The 22,735-nt window shown below is 46.3% G+C and overlaps 1 protein-coding gene across 2 annotated transcripts in view; it reads left to right on the top strand.

Annotated features, from left to right (window-relative positions):
* Window positions 1-22,735, top strand: part of pot1 (protection of telomeres 1 homolog) — a 93,560-nt gene that overhangs the window by 37,472 nt on the left and 33,353 nt on the right. For both annotated transcript variants that reach the window (XM_083916128.1, XM_083916127.1), the window contains exons 9-10: window positions 2,613-2,909; window positions 4,980-5,135. In XM_083916128.1, coding sequence (XP_083772254.1) covers window positions 2,613-2,909; window positions 4,980-5,135 — 453 coding nt within the window. The remainder of the gene's footprint in view (window positions 1-2,612; window positions 2,910-4,979; window positions 5,136-22,735) is intronic.

Raw genomic sequence — 22,735 nt, 5'->3', positions numbered from 1 at the left:
ATGGGGTCTTCTCACGGACGGCTGTGCCTTTGATCAGTCTTAGATCAATGAGTAGCAGACGTGAACGAGACAGTAGCAGACGTAAACAACACACAGGTGTTATCGCAGACTGCAGAGATTATAAAGGTGCTGCAGACGACAGGGCCCTGAACTCTGTCTGTGCTGAAGCCGTGAGTGTGCGTTACAACGCTGAAGAGGCTCTAGAGCGAGACAACTGTGATTCAGAAGAGAGGAAGTGGAGGATGCATCAGAAGAAGAAGATGGGGAGGACCCAGAGCATGAGGAATCATCTTCAGAAGAAGAAGAAAACCCTGAAGCTGAAAGAGAGACTTGGCAGGATAACATGGTCCTCAGCAGCGTGTGACCAACACGGCAGGCACGCAGAACAAAACGTCGTAAACATGACCCCAGGACCCACAAGGTACGCAGTTTCTCATGCCCATGACATTGTCTCTACGTTCTACCTGTATATCACACCAGCAACAGAAAAAATAATCCTGGAGATGACAAATCTGGAGGGTTTTTGCAAATACGGAGACAGCTGGAGAAAGATGGATGAGACTGACCTGCAGGCCTACTCAGGGCTGCTAATCTTAGCCGGTGTGCACAGGTCCTGAGGTGAGGCTGCAGCTAGTCTGTGGTGGCTTGCGATGCCAAATCAAGCTACGCTTGGAAAATGCAAGTCTATACCGGGAAGCCGACCAGTGGATGCCCAGAGAAGAACCAGGGGATGCGAGTTGTGCTTGATGTGACAGAGGGACTGAGGGGTCACAATCTGACATGTGACAATTTCCTCACATCTTATGAACTCGGACAGCAGCTCCTGGAGAGGAAGATCACCATGGTTGGTACAGTTCCAAAGAACAAGCCTGAGCTCCCACCTGCACTGCTTGCGTCCACCACTCTAGTTTCTCACCTCCCAAAGAAAAACAAGAATGTAGTTCTTCTGAGCACACTGCACACAGACGTCCACGTTAGCGATCGTGAGGACAGGAAGCCGGTCATCATCCTAGACTACAACCGCAACAAGGGAGGTGTGGACAACCTGGATAAGGTGATTGGAACAAACAGCTGCAGAAGGATGACTGCCCGCTGGCCCCTGGTCATCTTCTACAACATCATTGATGTTTCCTCCTACAATGCCTTTGTGATTTGGAGACAGATCAACCGGACCTGGATGTCTTGTAAGCAGAACAAGAGGAGGGTGATCCTGGAGCAGCTGGGAAAGGCACTTGTAATTCCACTCATTGATAGAAGGAAGCATGTCCCCTGCACAGAAGCCTCAGCAGCAGTAGTCAAAGCTATTCGGAGTGCAGGAGCTCCTGATCAACCTGAGGATCCAGCTACCACAGCCACTTCCCCAGCCAGGGCAAATAAGAGGAAGAGATGTCAGTTCTGCCCTCAAAAGAAGGACTGTGAAACACAGACTGTGTGCTGCAGGTGTAAGAAATACATCTGCAAAGGCTGCACACTTGCATTAGTTGAATGGGTTATGTTGTTGTTCATGTCTTGTATTGTACATTGTCTTCAATTGTTCAAACTGAGTCATTGGGATGAATGAAAATGCATTCAAAACTCCGCTTTTGCACATTTTTCTTTTCTTAAGCTATAGAAATGAAGTGAAGAGGTAAAACTCAGTTATTCACACATTTTAAATGACAAGTTGTTTCTTCAAGCAAGATGAAATTTGGTGTTTAAATTCAATTAAGCTGCTTATAATAGGGGTTTAGTGAAGACGGGACCCGGAGGACAAAGGGTGTTTACAGAAAATGAGGACAACAGGAGGGTTAAAGGATATGTGGACAAAAATCAGGCTTATTTTAGGGCAACTTTCATGTGTGGTCCTAAATCTGATCAACAGTTCGATCATGTCATTGGTAACACAGAGTCACTGTCCACTACAGTCTGGTGAAAGATCATTGTGCATCGTGCATATACACACTGCACGATGATCAGCTGTATCAGTCAGGCTGTTTTCGGGGACACGGGACACGGCAGATCAAAGTTAACCACGTACACTTTAAGTTTTTGTCCCACACCTCCTCTGCTGCTCCTAAAAGATGCTGTCGGGTCTCATCATCGTTGCAGTTGTCGAGAGTCGTTGTAATTGGTTCTCCACATCCTGCCTTACTGTGCTGTGATTGGCTAATACTCGTTGCCTGGGCACGTCGTTCTGATTGGATGCTATGAGGATATGATTGGCAACATTTATGTTTGGCTACTTCCTGAGGGCGTAGGCACATTATGCACATTATTACAGTGCTTTTGATCTGTAGATATTACTATTGTGAATATATATATATATTTCTGTTTTCCCAAATATCTTTGTTATCTGTATAATATTGTTGATGTTAAATATGTTGATTGTAAAGCTGCAGCTGTCCAGAGATGGACCACCAGCCGCCACATGCCTGTGTGACGTTATTGTGACGTATTGATGTCAGATACAGGTCACTTTAAACCTTAATGTGAACGTAAAAAATCAGAATAGAGCATTTAGCCTTGTAACAATAACTTGTGTTGCCAGATTAAAATGTTATTTTGTAAGATAGGAACTAAAACATCCTCCGGTATTTAACGAAATCCTTGTATAAACTGTTTTCTCTTGACAGACTCAGTTCTTCAATAACTCGATGACGCTGATCAACACGTTCGGTTTCTCCGCGTTGACGTTCGACGGGGCGGAGGGCGGCAGCTTGGATCCACGGACCTCCAGCCGCTCCTTCCACCTCGACGAGGAGGACCGACGGACGGTGGAGGAGCTGCGATCCTGGGCCTCCTCCAGCCAGGCTCTCCTCCCTCCAGTTCCCACAGTCCCTCTGTCCGCCGTCAAACCCAAAGCCTACTTCGACCTGACCTGCCAGCTGCTCGCCAAAGCGCCCATCGACACCACCTGCACCCTGCTGAGGGTAAGTAAAGCTACAGGCGCATGAACCCCAGAAGTAAATATGTATACTCCTGAATATAAGACGTGTTTTTTTCCTGGTAATTCTCCTGAAAAGGGGGTGTTGCGTGTTTTTTGGGTCTGGATTTTAAAGGTTGAGTAAGTTCTTCTATCGACACAGTCACTGAGTCACAGTGTGAGCGTTACAGATAATATTCAGTCGCAACCGCGGGTACAAGCAGCAGAAATGTGTTTCCTCAGGAGGGGGGCTGGAGTCTCCCTTAGAGAGAGGGGGAGAAGTTCAGCATCCGTGAGGAACTCGGAGTAGAGCCGCTGCTCCTTTGCGTTGAAAGGAGCCAGTTGAGGTGGTTCAGGATCATCTGGTAAGGATGAACCCTGGGCGCCTCCCTAGGGAGGTGTTCCAGGCACGTCCAGCTGGGAGGAGGCCTCGGGGAAGACCCAGGACCAGGTGGAGAGATTAGATCTCCACACTGGCCTGGGAACGCCTCAGGATCCCCCAGTTAGAGCTGGTTAATGTGGCCCGGGAAAGGGAAGTTTTGGGGTCCCCTACGTCCCTACGTGCTCACACCGCGGCGTCACCGTCACCAGGAAGCTTCCCTGGAGGCTGTTTACCGTCCGCCTGTATCCATTTGTTCTTCCCGTCTTGTTTTTATCACCTGTTCTTTGTCTCGTCGCCGATGTTAACTCGACAACTCGTCGTGTCAGGAAGCTTCATTTCCGTCTCGTCTCCTTTTGAACCTGCTTTCATGTGGAGACCGAAGCAGTTGATGTTGTTCCCCGTTCTCCTTCAGTCTTCGTCTGTGTCGTAGTTAAAGAAATCCACTTCACAGTCAGGCGGTCTGGTGTGTTTCATCCCCGTCCCGAGCTGTTTTACCAGCCACCTCCGTTTTTTTCAGGACAGAAATGAGGCTGTAAGTGCCGGCTGGTTTCCTGCCAGTGCGGCTGATAGAGGAGATAAATTTGAACAGGATTTGGCAGCCGGTGAGCGCTGGTCTGCCGCCAGTCTGCTCCCACTGATTTCTAAAGCTGCTCCGAAGGGTGCTGCCTGCTGTTACGTAACAACACATTCAGACCGGGAGAGGATGTTCTCCAACCACAACAGTTTATGTGAAGAAGAATACATGTTTATACTTGTACGCAAGCACCTGAGATCATCGTCAACCAAGAGTTTGGGTCTTTGCCCTCAAATGAATCGCTGTGCAGTGAACAGTGAGATGCTTCAGAATCACTTCAAGTCATGATTAAAGGCCTTTGTGCAGCAAGTCCGTAAAATTCGTCCACATTTAAAGATAAATACGACCTCTGTTGTAAATCAGAGTGTTGCCGACGTCCGAGTACCGTATTTTCCGCACTATAAGGCGCATAGAACAGACGCTACAGTGGAGGCTGGGGTCACGTTCTGCATCCATTAGATGGAGCTGCGCTAAAGGGAACGTCAACAACACAGTCAGGGGAGGTCGTCTTGTTGCTTCCTCCACTTCGGCACCATTGATTGGTTCATGTTCAACTCTCTGGCTGCTGCTCTATTACCGTGTTCTACTGCGTGACTAATGGCCTTGAGTGGAAACTCTGCGTCACCACGCGTTACTTCTTCTACGGGGGAAAAAAGAGTCGGCGGCTGCTCACCGTAGTTGGAGACCTGTTGTGTCTCAATATTGGTCCATATATAAGGAGCACCGGGTTATAAGGCGCACTGTCGGCTTTGGAGACATTTGGAGGTTTTTAGGTGCAACTTATAGTGCGGAGAATACGGTGGTTATTAGTGTTGACATGTTCTAAAATGTAATTCAAGATTCAAGAAACTTTAATTATCCCGAGGGAAATTATTGTGCAACAGTTTCAATACAAAGATGGGAAAGGATCAGAGTAATGAGATAAAACGCCTCAGGATCCCCCAGTTAGAGCTGGTTAATGTGGCCCGGGAAAGGGAAGTTTGGGGTCCCCTGCTGGAGCTGCTGCCCCCGCGACCCGACCCCGGATAAGAGGCTGAAGATGAGTTGAGATGCAATCATCCTCTGGTCATTTCCATTACTCCTATTTTGTACTTCTGACACTCTTCTACTTTTTTTTCCAGGTGTGGGACGGGACCAAGTGTCCTCACACTCTGCTGAAGGTGATGGTCGAGCCGAACGTCACAGAGGGACGCTCCTCCTTCTGCAAAGAGACGGAGAACCTCATCGCCAACATCCTCGTCTACGACAACCACGTCGAGTCCGCCCGGCAGCTCAAGGTCAGAGCAAAAACAAAGAAAGCCGACAGATGAATTATTGTGTTCAATCTCAGGAGCTCAGTGATGCACTTTGAGTTAAATCTGAACCCACAGACGTCATATACGCCTACCTCTGGGACGGCAGAGGACTTGTTTACAGGTTATAAATAAATACTTGTCACTTCATATCTTGACTCTTAATCATCAGGTTTCAGGAACAAAGTAATCCAGTGATTAGTGCTAATCAATTTAGTCTTGCTCCTGTGTCAAATGTCCTTGTTAGTTTTTATCATATTTAATCAACCTCATCCTTCATGTAGAGTGATGGAGAATGCATAAAGTGTCTGCTCTCAGTTTCTTTGTAGTGAGCCAAATTCATGGTAAATGGACTTATAGAGCGCCTCTCTAGTCTTCTGACTACTAAAGGAGCTTTCACAGTGTTTGTCACATTCCCCCGTTCACACAGACATTCACACTGATGGCAGTGGACATCTACAGACCATCTAATCTAACCATTCAAACCACATTCACACACCCATGCACAGCACGGGGAGCAATTCAGGGTTCAGTATCTTGCCCAAAGACACTTCGACATGTGGACCTGGGGAGGTGGGGATCGAACCACCGATGTCTCAAATGGAGGACAACCCACTCTCTCACTGAGACACAGTGTCGCCCACTGTGACCCCGAAACAACCCCAGAACATCTTCAGTAAGAGCTTCAGGTTATATACATTAACCCGTGTATATGTGGCCTCAAGAGCACGCCAAACCTGTGGGTGTCAGTGTATAGAGAAGCTCAATGATCCACCATCACCGCACCTTTGACGCAGGTGCAACTTCGGGAGCAGACTGCGACGTCGGCTGCTGGAAACTTTATTTCTCTGTTGCAGACGTGCAACCGCAGTTTTTCAAACTCTCCACTCTGGCCTATGGGCGGGCGGTACGGCAAAAAATACCATATCACGACTTTGTTACCGTAAAATCATGACTTTATAATTTTTCTACATTGATTTTGAATCATTTTGCATCCAAAGTTTTTCCCTGTGTAAAAATGTGGCCCTAAAAGAGAGAAAGTGTAACGGAGCATTTAGGAAACAAAGAACCTTTCTGAACAGATTTGAATCCGTTTGTGCAACTTTGTAAACTTGTGCCAAAGGAGATTTAAGACCAAACTCTGCCTGAAGCTGCTGTTTCCTCTGCTGCTGTGGTGTGACTGATCTCCTCACTGCGTCACTCTCAGCACACTGGTTAGGATGCAGTTTCTTTAGGTGTGTGTGTGTGTGTGTGTGTGTGTGTGTGTGTGTGTGTGTGTGTGTGTGTGTGTGTGTGTGTGTGTGTGTGTGTGTGTGTGTGTGTGTGTGTGTGTGTGTGTGTGTGTGTGTGTGTGTGTGTGTGTGTGTGTGTGTGTGTGTGTGTGTGTGTGTGTGTGTGTGTGTGTGTGTGTGTGTGTGTGTGTGTGTGTGTGTGTGTGTGTGTGTGTGATTAGACATTTCTCTGTTTTTAGCCGCATATTTTACAGTTTGTTCCACACGTTCAGTGAATAAGTGCGGACAGACAGCGTGGATGCGACACGTTAGTCTGACGCTGTTAGGACACGCTAGTTTCCTTTTCCTTTTTTCAGCCATGTCTTCCCAAACAAACATGATCACATACATCACTGCCTGTAGTCCGCTAGGATTGGTCGATGGGCGCGTCTTTAGGGAGGTGCATGAGGCGGACGAGCCAATAGTGTGATTTGAGTCAGTGCTCGGTGCAGAGCAGAGATCAGCAGTGGACAGAATGAGCCCTACAGACGAGACTACGATCTCTCTTTGCTGTGGCAGATCGTCAACACGTCCTGATTAGGGATGTCCGATATTATCGGCGGATATTGAGTGAAAAATGTAATATCAGGAATTATTGGTATCAGGTTTTTAGAACCGGTGTTTGTTCTGTAGGCTTCAGCGTTTCCGAGTCTTCCTTGTTTCGATATTGTCTGTATTGTTGTTTGAGGCAAAATATTCTCCCTAAAAACACAAACAAATAAATGAATGGCACTTTTTTGGCACTTTTTTCACGAACTTGTTTTGCACAGACTGTGTTTACATGTGAAAAGCCATGTTGCATCTATGTATGTATCCAGTGGGTCATCACAATAAGATTAGGCATAATGTGTTAGTTCCATAATAGGTGGTATATCATGTTGTTATCTAACAATTTTGGTGTAAAAAGACTTCATATATCGGTATCGGAAATTAAGAGTTGGACAATATCGGAATATCGGCTATCGGCAGAAAAGCCAATATTGAGCATCCCTAGTCCTGATTCTTCACCATCAGATATCGTCAGATCGCCCACCCCTACTTTGGCCAGAGGGGCAAACGCAGGGAGATGTCTCTGTTTGAAAAATACCCGTGTACGTGTAAACTGAGTCTTAGGGCGCACTCACACTGTCCTTCTGTACCGGGCCAAAACTGTTTTTTCAGCTAAAGCCTAGTACGTTTAAGCAGTGTGAGTGCACCCGTTCCGCGCATAACTGCGGACAGCGGGCCCGCTTGAAAGAGGTGGGCTTTTGTAGAGCCGTTTGCACGTGTACGAGCACAAGCACAAGCCCTACGGCGGTAGCAGTATGTGCGCCTGTTCGGACATAGTAAATAGAAGGACGGACCACGCGCGGACATTTAACAACAACAACAATGGCGGTGAAAGGTTCACGTTGGTGTGATGCGGAGGTGGAGTGTTTACTGCAGATTTGGTCGATGAAAAGATTCAAAAACAGACAAAAAAAACCAAAACAAAATAACACGCATCGCCATGACGTCATCAATGCGTGTGTCGTGTTACGGCGTGATGACGTATAGGCAGCAAGAAGCATTCTCCGAGGCCCAGGTAGTGTGAGTACAAACAGGCCTGGAGGGGGGGACAAGGACCCTAAAGCACGGGGCACGGTGCGGAAGGACAGTGTGAGTGCGCCCTTACTTTCTATGCGTTTATGTGCAGACTGTATCTGCTTCTGTGTGCCATCTGTTCCCTTAGTTACGCAGAAGCCTTCATACCATTGTAGCAGGTTCAGTTAATGTTGTGTGTATTGTGTTTTGAGTCCTTATGTATGTGAATGAATAGAAGTCTCTTTCCAGTTCTGTCATTGGTTATCTGACAGTTTTTGGTTGTTACCATGAACCTCAGCCTCTTCTGTTGACTCCAATGCTTCGATGGTGATGTGGTGAGGTGACAGACTCATCTTCGGTTTGCACGAAGCAGCAGCAGCAGAAGATTTAACTACCTGCTTGGTTCGCTGTGAGTACCTGGCACCTAAATTGGTTTGACATGCTGTGGAAGTACTCTTCAAATGCAGACGCGCCGTAAGCTCTTAAATCAAGTGCGTGACAACAAACAAATGAAATGAAAGTATCAGAAAGTGTTTGAGAAAGAAAGCTCTCAGCCTCAGTCAACACTTCTGGCAAATACAGGATAAAAACAGGTTGTGTGTCTGTGGAGCTCTCTCAGATTGCGGAGGAAGGCGGAGGGACTGTTCCTCGTGTTACCTGCTGCCTGCACACGGATTTATCAGGAAAAGGAATCAGTGAGGAACACCACAGTGTTTCTGTTGGATGTTCGTTTGAATGAATTATTATTAATTCAAATAATTCATCAAATAAGCCATTAAGGGCGCACTCACACTGTCCATCCGTACCATGCCCGAACAGGTTTTACAGGTAAAGTCTGGTTCCTTTGACCAGTGTGAGTGCAACCGTACCGCGCCTAGCTGCAGCACGCTTGCCGACCACGGCCCGTTTGGGAGAGGTGGGCTTTTGTAGAGCACGTTTGCACATGTACGAGCACGAGCACGAGGCCTACAGTGGCTCTGAAGTCATTTCCTGTGCGCCTGTTGGGACATAGAAAATATACTCTGGCTTCACTAACTACGCTGTTGCTGCTTTGTTGTGTGTGTAGGGACTCTTCTCATGCTGCTGCAGAGGTTTGCTGTTATTTTCAGCAGCATTAGTGGTTAAAGAAGACCTTTGAATGCCTTCACCGTGCTGCCCCGAGCTAATCACTGTTAGCCACGTCTGGCTTTTAGTGACTCCGCGGAATATCTCTGTTACTAGTTGTTCCATCAAATTGGCTCTCAATGGCCTATTTGATGTGTGTAAGTGCTGAAAAAGACCATGGGGGGGATTTTTGCGCCGTAATTTCACTTAAAGACGTAATAAACTAGAAAACCAAGTAAATTCAAATCCGCAGATCCGTCGTTAAAGTTCACCCTGGACCTGCAGAACCCTGTATGTGAGAGAGTTTCTCTTCACCTCGTCCCTCCTGACTGCTCAGTGCAGCGTTGACCTTTGTCATTGTGTTAATATTTATTTCACTCTCTGTGCAGAACAAACCCGGTTGAGCTCCGCAGCTCGTTGAGCCCGAGGCTTCAACTGCACACACAGTAATCGCTGTGGATTTTTGAAAAGGATGCAATCTGATATCGCTGTTCGCTCTTATCCATCCCTCTCTCTCTCTCTCTCTCTCTCTCTCTCTCTCTCTCTCTCTCTCTCTCTCTCTCTCTCTCTCTCTCTCTCTCCTGCGTTATAGCAGCTTTGATCCCCTCAGCGCTGCAGACGGAGACTCATTAACATACAGCTGTGGATCTCTGACACAGATCTTTTACTTCAACATCTACACAGTGTCACTTTTACGTTTAGGTTTAATAGTGTTGTCATTCAGCACCTGTGACGGCTGCCGTGTGATCGGTGAGGTTGGAAACAAACAAACCTCTTTATTCGGAGGTCAAACTGAAAGTGAGCACACCTTAAATGTCAGTTCTGATCCCACGCTGCACAGGAAACACGTGCTCTCACCTCTATGTTCAGTACAGCAGGGCAAAGTTGAAGTGTATATATTATCAAGGCACAATAACAGACCATAATAGGAATATAATAATGCAATATGACAATGAAATCACTCATCATCATAGACAATAGATGAACCATCTTGTTGCTCGCTTGCTTGCACTCGATAGTCAAAACAAGGAGACTGAACGTGACGGACCGGCATCATGTTTAGCCAGAGAATCTGAGCAGCGGGGGAGGTGCTGCAGTCGCTCTACCGCACCGTTGTGACAAAAGAGAGCTGAGGAAGGCAAAGCTCTCAATCTACCGGTCAATCTTAGTTCCTACCCTCACCTGTGGTCATGAAAGCTGGGTCAGGACCCAAAGAGCGAGGTCACGGGTACAAGCGTCTGAAATGTGTTTCCTCAGGAGGGGGGCTGGAGTCTCCCTTAGAGAGAGGGGGAGAAGTTCAGCATCCGTGAGGAACTTGGAGTAGAGCCGCTGCTCCTTTGCGTTGAAAGGAGTCAGTTGAGGTGGTTCAGGATCATCTAGTAAGGATGAACCCTGGGCGCCTCCCTAGGGAGGTGTTCCAGGCACGTCCAGCTGGGAGGAGGCCTCGGGGAAGACCCAGGACCAGGTGGAGAGATTAGATCTCCACACTGGCCTGGGAACGCCTCAGGATCCCCCAGTTAGAGCTGGTTAATGTGGCCCGGGAAAGGGAAGTTTGGGGTCCCCTGCTGGAGCTGTTGTCCCTGCGACCCGACCCCGGATAAGAGGCTGAAGATGAGAGAGAGAGAGAGAGAGTTACCTGTTACTAATGGGAAGCCAGTGTGCTCGGTGTGTTCACTGCAGTTTTCAGCGCTCAAGGAAAATTCGGCACTACTGTCAGACTCGTTTCCTTTTCCTCCCTGAACAGAAGAAAGGTTTCTTTTCTCAGGCTGCATCATCTGTTTTATAGCTAGATTGCAATAAAGGGACAAATTCTCATCTTATTCAGTGGTTTTACTGGTTCACTTGAGATCAAATTGGACTGTATGTGACCCACAAACTAAAATGACTTTGACATCCCTGATTTAACTCCTTAGATTGGATCTGACTTTGGACAAATCCATGCAAGTCTTTCTAGAATGATTTATCTATGTCTGCTGGGAAGAGTGTGTGTGTGTGTGTGTGTGTGGTCGTGTGTGTGTTGACTGTAACAGGGAAATACATCCATCTTTATACAGGTCTCTGAGACGTAAATTACATCATGTCGGTCGCAAAGTCACATTGAATTACAAGACAAATCACACACACACACACACACACACACACACACACACTGTTGTGTAGTTGCAGGTTCTCTGATGTCGGTCCTGTTTATTTCAGATGATTTTTTTAGTACAATTATACACAAATTTGTAAGCAATTCTAGAAAATGAACATCAGGCAGTTCTTTATGTGGGGCGCCTGTGGATCAGTAGAAGAGTGGGTCGTCTTCCATTCAAGAGTTTGGCGGTTCGATTCCCACCTCCCCCGATCCACACGTCAAAGTGTCCTCGGGCAAGACACTGAATGTGACAAACACTGTGAAAGGCGCTATATAAGTACAAGTCCATTTACTATTTATGAAATAAAATGCTATATGACATAACTTCTAATGCTTTCTGCATTATACATCCTGTGAAAAAGGTTTTCTTATTGTAAAAACATAAACGCCCGTACAGGTAGATACCGAGGTCCTGCCAGACCAGAAATGGTTGTTTCACAGAACACAGAGTCAGTAGAAACTGATTGTTAAAGGGTATGGGCCTTAAAAACATACCTGGGTTACAGTCAGTCCTCTCCCAGAGAGTCCCATTCAAGGTGCATTAAAGGCAGGACAAAGGTCACGCACTACATCACAGATCTCACACTACACACACCGGAACATCCCATCTCCACACTGGCCTGGGAACGCCTCAGGATCCCCCAGTTAGAGCTGGTTAATGTGGCCCAGGAAAGGGGAGTTTGGGGTCCCCTGCTGGAGCTGCTGCGCCCCCGACCCCAGATAAGAGGCTGAAGATGAGATGAGAGACCATAATGGATGAACCATCAGTCAATCAAACTCTCACTTAAGTCAATCAGGAGAAGAAAGAAAACGTCTTCAGAGTCGTTCTCGTGTCGCAACGAAGAAAAACTCTCCAGTTCTGATGAAGCCGATGCTATTGCAGCATCTAAGGGCGCACTCACACTGTCCTTCTGCACTGCGACCCGGGGTTTAGGGTATTTGTCCCCCCCTCCCTCTCCCCCACGCCCCAGCCCTGTTTGTACTCACACTGCCAGGGCCGGCCAATGCTTCTTGCTGTCCATACGCCATCATGCCGTAACACGCATTGATCGCGCGTGTGTGGCTTTGTTTCCAAATCATTCCGTAGACCTCGGAGTTTTTGTGCGTCTTGTCGACTGTTTTTGAATCTTTTCATCGACCAAATCTGCAGTAAACACTCCACCTCCGCATCACACCAACGTGAACCTTTCACCGCCATTGTTGTTGTTGTTAAATGATGCTGGCCGCAGTTATGCGCGGAGCGGTTGCACTCACACTGCTTGAACGTACTAGGCTTTAGCTGAAAAAACGGTTTTGGCCCGGTACAGAACGACAGTGTGAGTGCGCCCTAAGCTTACCTCTTTAGGAGCCGCCATTGTTGTTGCCTCAACTGCCAGTAGCACCTCACAGCACGCCGATTGGCGGTTAGCTCTTCATCTGAACACAAACAAATAACTTGGAGCGTGACGAGATGTATTTTTTAAAGTTGTTTCTCTGGATCATTTCAGAAGTTTTGATACTGTTTGTTTTGGGTTTGTCGTCTTTTCAAAGTCGAGTCCTTTGTTGTCTTTTCCTCAGATGAAGAGAACAGGAAGTTTGAACGATTCTCTCACCATTTCTTTCATCGGTTAAATGTTTTTTAAAGCTTCCACTCGAGTGTGAAAGCTCTTTTTCCTTAAATAACAGAAATCTTAGATCTTTCAGTCACAGCCATAAATGCCCCTTTCTTTCTTTTCATGTGATTCACGGGGTTCCAGCACCTTGAGTTCTTTGTACTTTTCCGTTTTTAAACATGGGTAATCAGAATAGAGTGGCCTGTGGAGCTGTACATTGGCTGAATCAGCAGGGGAAATCTGTCCTTTTCACTGTTCAGGACACCAGCCTGTAATAATCACAAATAACTGTACTCTAAGAGGGGAAATCACTGAATCATAGCTGTGGAAACCACACTCCCTGACCTCCTGCTGCACAGCTACAAGCCCACACAACCACAGCCGCAACCGCTGTTTGACTTCACTCACTCCGGATATGTTTAAGGATAATTGAGTTTGCACTTTTTTTACTTGCTCTTCGTCTTTTATGCTAGAGTCGTCTTGAGGGCCACCACGCACCTGCCAGGCTTTTATTCATAGTGTTTACTTACAGAGGAACTTCTTCTTTGTTGACCTGGACCTTGACTTTAGCATCGCTGAAAGTTTAAAACCGCTTCAGATCTTTTAAAGCCTCAACGCCTCGGATGTTCGAGTGCTGGAGGTTTGGTGTTTGCTCTCAGCTCCATAACAGCAGTGTGTAATGGATGCGCTCAGTAGCTGAGATGATGGAAATGATACATGTGAAAAAGACAAACGTACACCTTCTGTTCTTCCGAGGTGGACCATTAAATTAACTAAATGAAATGGTAACAACCGCCCACGAAATCTTCCCAAAAAACAACGACCGGCGATTTACTCAGCCTTCGACAAACGATATAACTAATCACCGGTGAATCTTGGTTCCTACCCTCACCTGTGGTCATGAAAGCTGGGTCAGGACCCAAAGAACCAGGTTGCGGGTACAAGCGTCTGAAATGTATTTCCTCAGTAGGGGGGCTGGAGTCTCCCTTAGAGAGAGGGGGAGAAGTTCAGCATCCGTGAGGAACTCGGAGTAGAGCCGCTGCTCCTTTGCGTTGAAAGGAGCCAGTTGAGGTGGTTCAGGATCATCTGGTAAGGATGAACCCTGGGCGCCTCCCTAGGTAGGTGTTCCAGGCACGTCCAGCTGGGAGGAGGCCTCGGGGAAGACAGGGACCAGGTGGAGAGATTAGATCTCCACACTGGCCTGGGAACGCCTCAGGATCCCCCAGTTAGAGCTGGTTAATGTGGCCCGGGAAAGGGAAGTTTGGGGTCCCCTGCTGGAGCTGCTGCCCCCGCGACCCGACCCCGGATAAGAGGCTGAAGATGAGATGAGATAACTAATCATTGGGGATTTTTAACACAGTTTATCATTAAACCGGTAACTGTTTCATCCCTCACAGTCAGGATATTAGAATAAATGTAATTCTAACTATTTATCCAAACTTTTGTGTTGAAAATAAAAATGAATTTACGGCTGGAAATCTTGAGAATCTCTATAATTCAGACTCAACCACAGACAATCTGTCCTTTTGCACATTAGTCTGGTATTGTTGATCTTGTATATATTTCACTACTGTAAATATTAACTTTTGTACATTTCAATGCACATAGTTCTACCATGGAACGGTGGTTAGCACTGTCGCCTCACAGCAAAAGGGTTCCTGGTTCGAATCCCGTCTGGGGTCCTTCTGTGTGGAGTTTGCATGTTGTCCCCGTGTCTGCGTGGGTTTTCTCCGGGTTCTCCGGTTTCCTCCCACAGTCCAAAGACGTGCAGGTGTTGGGTTCATTGATGACTCTAAATCACCCGTAGGTGTGAATGGTTGTCTGTCTCTGTTCGTCTCTATGTGTCCTGTGATAGACTGGCGTCCTGTCCAGGGTGGACCCCGCCTCACACCCAATGTCAGCTGGGATCGGCTCCAGCCCCCCGTGCGCCCCCGATAGGGACAAGCGGTTGTAGATGAAGATGAATGAATGAGTTATATATGTACAGTATATAATTATATGTATTCATATTCTGATTTTGTAATATACTGTATGTTGTCGGTATAATATTTGTTATTTGTATATCTGGAGTTTTAAACTGTGATTCTGAATCCACCAAAGAGAGAGATATTTTCCACGTTAGTCGTATTTATTAGACTCATGGCTTCATCTCGGCACATCTTGGGCTTAACATCCCTTTAGTGAAGCTGATGAATGCCATAAAAATGTTTCCATATCTATGTAAGTCCGTCTCATAAACCAATACAATCAAAAGGCAATCTGACGTGATTCTACGTTTGTTTAGCACAGTGGGAGCTGGAGAATTAATCAGTGAAAATTCACTTTTAATGGTGAAAGAAAACGGCTCAGATTTGCTTGATTTACCAGTTGTTTGCCGAAGTGAAGTGAATTCCTTCTCAGTAATTTCCCAAATTATTGCCGTGCAAAGTAGTCGTATGACAGTTGCTATGGAGTCAGTTAAACGCGGAGCCGACGAGGCTAAGTGGGGTTTATTTTAAAGCTCTGCACTTTGTTCTAATGACGCGCATCTACACTCGACCCTGGAGGCGTTAAAGAGCTCTTCACAGTCAAAACGGAGCCGGTTCATTACCCAGACTATCTTTAACCACAATGCAATGCTGTAAATACGCGAACCCATTATTCATCGTAAAGCAACAGTCGAGCTAACGAGTTTGAAGATGCGTGCAGAATATCATCATTTAGAGGTTTGAGTACAGCATGGTGAGAAATGTGACCACAACCTGAAGCCTCAGAGGTGCAGGAGAGCTTACTGTCTCATAATGAGGTTCACATTTAAGGCACACTTCAATATATGAGTGTTTACGCGCAAGTTCACAGTCGCTCAAACTCACCATCCTCTCATTACCGCGCCAAAACCAGGAAGCAGTTGAGCAGAAATGACATTTTCCTGTAAAAAAACAACAACAGAAGACTGTATACACAACAATTAGCTCAAAGTAAGTAGAACCGAGTCATCAGTTACTGTCATCAGTTACTGTGCAATGAGGCAAATTAATGCATTTTTAAGTAGTTGCATGTGCAGCGGCGCCTTCCATCACTTCAAAGATTCACTGGTGTTAATTAAGACGCAACAGCGATTCATATTGATGATCAACTTCCAGTGGAATTATTTTTCGCATATACAATCAGTGGGTAACAGCTGTTCATTGAACACCAATGTGAATATGTTTTATAATCATGCATCTTTTCTGATGCTGTCAGATATTTTATTGATATTGTGATAACTGTGTAATACACAGATCTAGTTTTTAGAGGGTTTTGTTGAGGATCGGGTTCTTGGAGGTTGGGTTTTTTGAGTTGTAGCTGGGATCGGCTCCACCCCCCCCCCCCCCCCGCGACCCCGACCCCGGGATAAGCGGTTGAAGATGAATGAATGAATGTTAAACATCAGGCTTTTGGAGTGCTGAAGAATCCTATTTAAGACCGGGTTTTAGTTGTATCCTGGTAATGACCAGGTTTGGGTTTTTGGATTTTGCAGTATCCAGGATACGATTGGGTTTTTGGAGTGTCCCTGATACGATTGGGTTTTGGAGTGTCCCTGATACGATTGGGTTTTGGAGTGTCCCTGATACAATTGGGTTTATGGAGTGTCTCTGATACGATTGGGTTTTGGACTGTCCCTGATACGATTGGGTTTTGGACTGTCCCTGATACGATTGGGTTTTGGAGTGTCCCTGATACGATTGGGATTTTGGAGTGTCCCTGATACGATTGGGTTTTGGACTGTCCCTGATACGATTGGGTTTTTGGAGTGTCCCTGATACGATTGGGTTTTTGGAGTGTCCCTGATATGATTGGGTTTTTGGAGTATCCAGGGTACAATTGGGTTTTTGGAGGATCCAGTATGCCATTGGGTTTTTGGAGTGTCCAATTAAACAGGAGATCTGTGGAGTTCAGGTTTTTTATTTTTGGCATACGGACCAGGTTCTGGACATGCTTTTGGCCGTATAGTGTTTCCTCTTCCTCTTTTCTGTACAATCCTTGGAGCCATAGCAGGTTTCTGTCCTTTCAGACATCAGAATCTTTGGAAACACTTGAGCCGTCTGGACATGAGGCGTAAATGTAGCAAAAGATATGTGTTTTTATATGTAAACAAACTAAGAAGTGTGGATGTTGCCTTTTCTGCAAATATACACAAAGTAACTTTCTACTTAAGATTACAGGAATGTAGTAAAAAGGGAAATGGGCTTGTTACCGGTTTCAAGGTATACCACAGCTCGAAAAGTTTCAAAACCACTAAACAAACACACTCTGTCTCTGTATGTGTGCAACAACATTAAAAATAGAATCAATATTGTAGCATTATTTAATATTGCTCATTGTAGCGAGATATAAAAAATTAAATGCTTTGTGTTCAGTTGGGAAAAAGTTGTTTTTTTACACAGACATTTCAAAATAATACATTTTAGAGCTGTAATCACAATACTGCAATACCGTGAAACTGTGATATTTTTGCTGAAGGTTATTACACCGTCATATTTGTGAATTCCACCATACCAGACCATCTCTGAATATTGTCTGAGCAATCAAATCTCAATGCCTCGTGTGTGCATTCACACATGTACTTAGAAGTGTCTACTTGTAAATGCACTTGTATTTGTGCCTTTCTAGTCTTCTGACTACTCAAGGAGCTTTCACTGTGTTTGTAACATTCACCCAATCACACAGACATTCACACTGATGGCGGTGAACATCTACAGACCATCTAATCTAACCATGCACACCACATTTAGTAATTCGGGGTTCAGTGTCTTGCCCAAGGCCACTTCCACATGTGGACCAGGGGAGATGGGGATCGGACCGCCAATCTCAAATGGAGGACGACCCACTCTTCCACTGAACCACAGTCGCCCCTCACCTGTGATTGTATCATCCAAGATGCACGTTATTACCAGGTCACAACAGGGCCAAACAAACACAGCCTGAAGAAAAGGGGAATACACTCCCCATGAAGTGAGAGTCGTAGGAGAAGAAGACTGTTGGGTGTGGAAACTCTCAGCTGAGTCGTATAAATTTAACCAGTTAACAAATGTTTTTGCTCATGTTGAGTAAAACTCTGATTTTGAGTTGGTAATTGAAGAGGAGTGGTGTAGTTTGTCTCATCAGAAATTGCCTCTCGGTTCCCAGAGTGCCACAGTAAAATGATTGTGATCATTCGCGGGGTTCGGGGGATTGCAAAATGACATTAAGGATCGGGATTTAATGCTAATAAAGCACGCTGCCATGGCAACACACACAAACACTGGAAAACAAGTTAAAAATCCAATTTTCCAACAGTATTCTCTCCCTGTCATGTGTGCGCTCTGCGGTGACATCGACTAAACTATTTCACATGTAAATAATACATTCGGTGACGACGTTAAACTGTTTTTACCTCTATTGCAATATTTATTATTGAAGGAAAGAAGATAAACATCAATATTACAGCGGACTCTAAGCACATTCGACTGACAGGAGGATCCACACAATCAAACAAACCTCAATCTGAACTCTAGGCGGTGAAGAGGAGTGCACTGGAAACACATTGTGAAGCTCAGAGTGATGTATCATGGGTAAAATGTCCCTTTGATTGGATTTCTTTTGACAGATGACTCTTAACACCCGTCAATCAATTTCGCCTCGCACTCTCAGCGCGACTAACACTGATAGCCTTTCCACTAAAGAAGTGTTTGATAAGGAATATTTCCCCCAATTACCTCCGCTGAATCATCCGCGGCATTGTGTAAAATTGACTGAGGCGTTTGCTGTGAGGAGAAGGCCATTTGGAGAGAAAGGAGCCCGTTATGATGAAAAGAGCGACTGAGAGCAAGAAAGCGGGGAGGAGGATTGCTTTAGTGGCTGTGGTGTTGCCTCCTCAGTCACTGATTCACACACGCAAACACACACAAACACACACACATTGATGATCCTTTGAGTAGTACTTGTTTAAGAAGGGAAGAAACCTTCCGCGGAGGTAATCAACGCAGCGAAATGTCACATTTCATTGTCCGTTTGTTAACACCTGCATCTGCAGAAACACTCAGTAATCTGTGAGTACAGGGGGATGAAGAGCACGTAAATTACAGTGTGCTAATTATTTCTTTACGTACGTTAACACATTTTGTTCCTCGTGTTTTTTTACACATGACACTTTGACATTGTCACATTTAAAGGTAATCTAATAAAAGCTTCTAAATGCTTCTGTTACGTCTGAGCAGATACAATACTTTGCATGTTTGCGAGGGTCCACTTTCGTCATCTGGGATCAATGCAGACGAACAGATGCCCCACATTTAATGCTGGTGCAGAGTAGATGTGCCTAAAAATGGTCCATCTGCACATAAACTCAGAGGAAGTTAATTCGTACTGAAGTAGAGATCGTGCTCGTACTAAATATTTATACCACAGATTTTCTTTCCCGTTTATTTGAAAATCTGATTAAAGATCTACTTTTTTTTTTATAGCTTCATACTTTCAATACAATTGAATGTGGATATTTTACCATTTTTGAAACAATCTGTAATGAAAAGTATCAATAACTTTGACAACCTTAGAGCGCACTCCCACTGTGCCTCCGTCCCGCGCCCCGTGCTTTAGGGTCCTTGTCCCCCCCTCCAGGCCCGTTTGTGCTCACACTACCTGGGCCTCGGAGAATGCTTCTTGCTGCCTATACGTCATCACGCCGTAACACGTCACACGCATTGATGACGTCATGGCGATGCGTGGCTTTGTTTCCAGATCTTTCCGTAGACCTCGGAGTTTTTGTGCGTCTTGTCGACTGTTTTTGAATCTTTTCATCGACCAAATCTGCAGTAAACACTCCACCTCCGCATCACACCAACGTGAACCTTTCACCGCCATTGTTTTAAATGTCCGCGCATGGTCCCTCCTTCTTTTTTCTATGTCCCAACAGGCGCACAGGAAATGACCTCAGAACCGGCGTAGGCCTCGTGCTCGTACACGTGCGCACGCTCGTGCTCGTACATGTGCAAACGTGCTTTACAAAAGCCCACCTCTCCCAAACGGGCCGTGGCCGGCAAGCTGGCCGCAGCTAGACGCAGTACGGTTGCACTCACACTGGTCAAAGGAACTAGGCTTTACCCATAAAACCAGTTTGGGCACGGTACGGATGGTCAGTGTGAGTGCGCCCTTAATCTGAATTAAATGGACGGGCCAACTGATCGTTAGCCTCTCTAGAACTACTCGCCAGTATGGCTAAAAACATCCCCTGCGGTTTACTCTGGTGTAAGATTTTGTTTGTCAAGATGCATTTACTTTCCTCGACCAGAACAAAGCTGGCAGCGGACGGCGTAGGCATCCATCATTTCTTCTCCAGGATAAAAGATGTTCTCAGGGTCTCCAGGAGGATGATCTTCCTCTGAAGGTGCTGACACTTCTGCTAACACTGATAAGTTCGCGGTGGTGCCCTGAACGCTTCCAAAGCGGCTTTCTTTAACCACTAAAGCTGCTCAAGATGGCACTAAACCTCTGCAGCAGCTTGAATGCATAGAAGGAAGCACCAACAACTCAGTGGGAGAACCAGGAATTTATTAAAAAAGACTGTTTTACAAGTCTGGGCCTTACCAGTAGGTTCATGTTGACCGTACAAGACGATTACCGAATGCACTGAAGATCAGTTAGGGCTGTGCCTCAGTGGTGGAGTGGGTCGTCCTCCATTCGCGAGATTGGCGATTTGATCCCCAACTCCCCAGTCCACATGTTGAAGTGTCCTTGGGCTAAACCCTGAATTGCTCCCCGTGCTGCACATGGGTGTGTAAATGTGGTGTGAATGGTCAGATTAGATGGTCTGTAGATGTCCACTGCATCAGTGTGAATGTCTGTGTGAATGGGTGAATGTGTCAAACACTGTGAAAGCGCCTTGAGTAGGCAGAAGACTAGAAATGCTGCTGCAGAGGTTTGCTCAGACCTCACCCTTCCTTGTCGGGGGTGCTAAACATCACCTTTAGCTGTCCGGGTAATAGGAGCTTCATTCAGAGTGTTTTTGAGGTCACAGCCAGACTTTTCTTGGTGCATTCAGAGCCCAGACAGTCTCTCAGTCTCTCTCCCTTCCCTGACGGCTGAATGCTGAATTCAGCAAAATTGGATTTTAAACTAAACGCTGGTGAAACTCATAGTTTTTGTGTGTCTTGTTTCCGTTCTCAGAGTCACCCCTCATTATTCACACACACACACACACACACACACACACACACACACACACACACACACACACACACACACACACACACACACACACACACACACTCCTGTCTCTTCCATCTCTTAGTTTCACTTTCTCCTGACTCTACCATTCTTCTATTTATCTATTTATCTCCTTCTCTCCCCCCTGCAGTCCTTCTCTCTCTCTCTCTCTGCCTCAGCAGAATCTCTAGCACAGATGTTTACCTGGTTACCTCTGCAGGTGCCTCATTTTCTCTTCCTGCTGAACCTGAACCTGTCTCCAGTCTGAATCCCCGTCCCTCCACCTCACCCAAGAATAAAAAATATATATATTTATGCGATACAGAGTCTGGGCACCAGTGTCAGAGTCAATGTGGGCAGGATCAGCCGCTTCACACTGACTCCTTTATAACGTTTGTAACAAGTCTGTTTCCTCTGCTGCTGTGCACATGTGCCAAGACCCTTGTGATGTCACACATGTGCCAAGACCCTTGTGATGGTACACATGTGCCGAGACCCTTGTGATGGTACATTAACTTGCAATAAGTTTAATGGCACATCAGTATCTGTATCTCTTTCACCGGCACAATGCAACTTTCGGATTTCGGGTCGACACCTGTGCACAAAAAACTACCTAAAAATCGTCTGCTGTCACCTTCCCCCCTCCAGAGCCCAGCTGTCTAGCGTAGCGCATGTAAGCCTGTCTGTTGGCTGCTACAGCGTGTGTATAATGTGTATAATGTGTTGATGTCATGGCCCGAAAAGAAACTAAAACCAAGAAAGCAAATGTTTTGTCGGAGGAGACCAATGAAATAAAAAGGGATAGTGACAGAATCTGAGGGCAGATGTTCACTCGCTGGCGTGAGCTAAAGGAGGAAGAGGGATTGGATTCACCACCGGTGGACACTTGGTTCCCATGTTGTTGGACTACGCAAACGATTGCACTTTGATGTTTTGGCATCGGAAATAAAATAATAGCAGGAAACCGGTGGATTTCTTACTCCAGGTAGGGAATGAGTCCTTACCCCAAGTGAAGGAGTTCAAGTACCTCAGGATCTTGTTCACGAGTGAGGGGACGGTGGAGTGTGAGTTTGGCCGGAGAATCGGAGCAGCGGGGGCGGAGCTGCAGTCGCTCTACCGCACCGTTGTGACAAAAAGAGAGCTGAGGAAGGCAAAGCTCTGGATCTACCGCTCAGTCCTGGTTCCTACCCTCACCTGTGGTCATGAAAGCTGGGTCAGGACCCAAAGAACCAGGTCGCGGGTCCAAGCGTCTGAAATGTGTTTCCTCAGGAGGGGGTCTGGAGTCTCCCTTAGAGAGAGGGGGAGAAGTTCAGCATCCGTGAGGAACTCGGAGTAGAGCCGCTGCTCCTTTGTGTTGAAAGGAGCCAGTTGAGGTGGTTCAGGATCATCTGGTAAGGATGAACCCTGGGCGCCTCCCTAGGGAGGTGTTCCAGGCACGTCCAGCTGGGAGGAGGCCTCGAGGAAAGCCCAGGACTGGGTGGAGAGATTAGATCTCCACACTGGCCTGGGAACGCCTCAGGATCCCCCAGTTAGAGCTGGTTAAGGTGGCCCGGGAAAGGGAAGTTTGGGGTCCCCTGCTAAAGCTGCTGCCCCCGAGACCCGACCCCGGATAAGAGGCTGAAGATGAGATGAGTTGTTTCACTCTAAAGACTGATTTGAGCGTGCCACTTCTTTTGTTTACACTAAATGTAATAAATAATGTTTGCACAGATTACT

This window comes from Echiichthys vipera (genome assembly GCF_963691815.1).
Source record: "Echiichthys vipera genome assembly, chromosome: 7".
NCBI lineage: Eukaryota > Metazoa > Chordata > Actinopteri > Perciformes > Trachinidae > Echiichthys > Echiichthys vipera.
The sequence above is the reverse complement of the archived record's forward strand: the minus strand, read 5'-3'. Positions and strand labels throughout refer to the sequence as shown.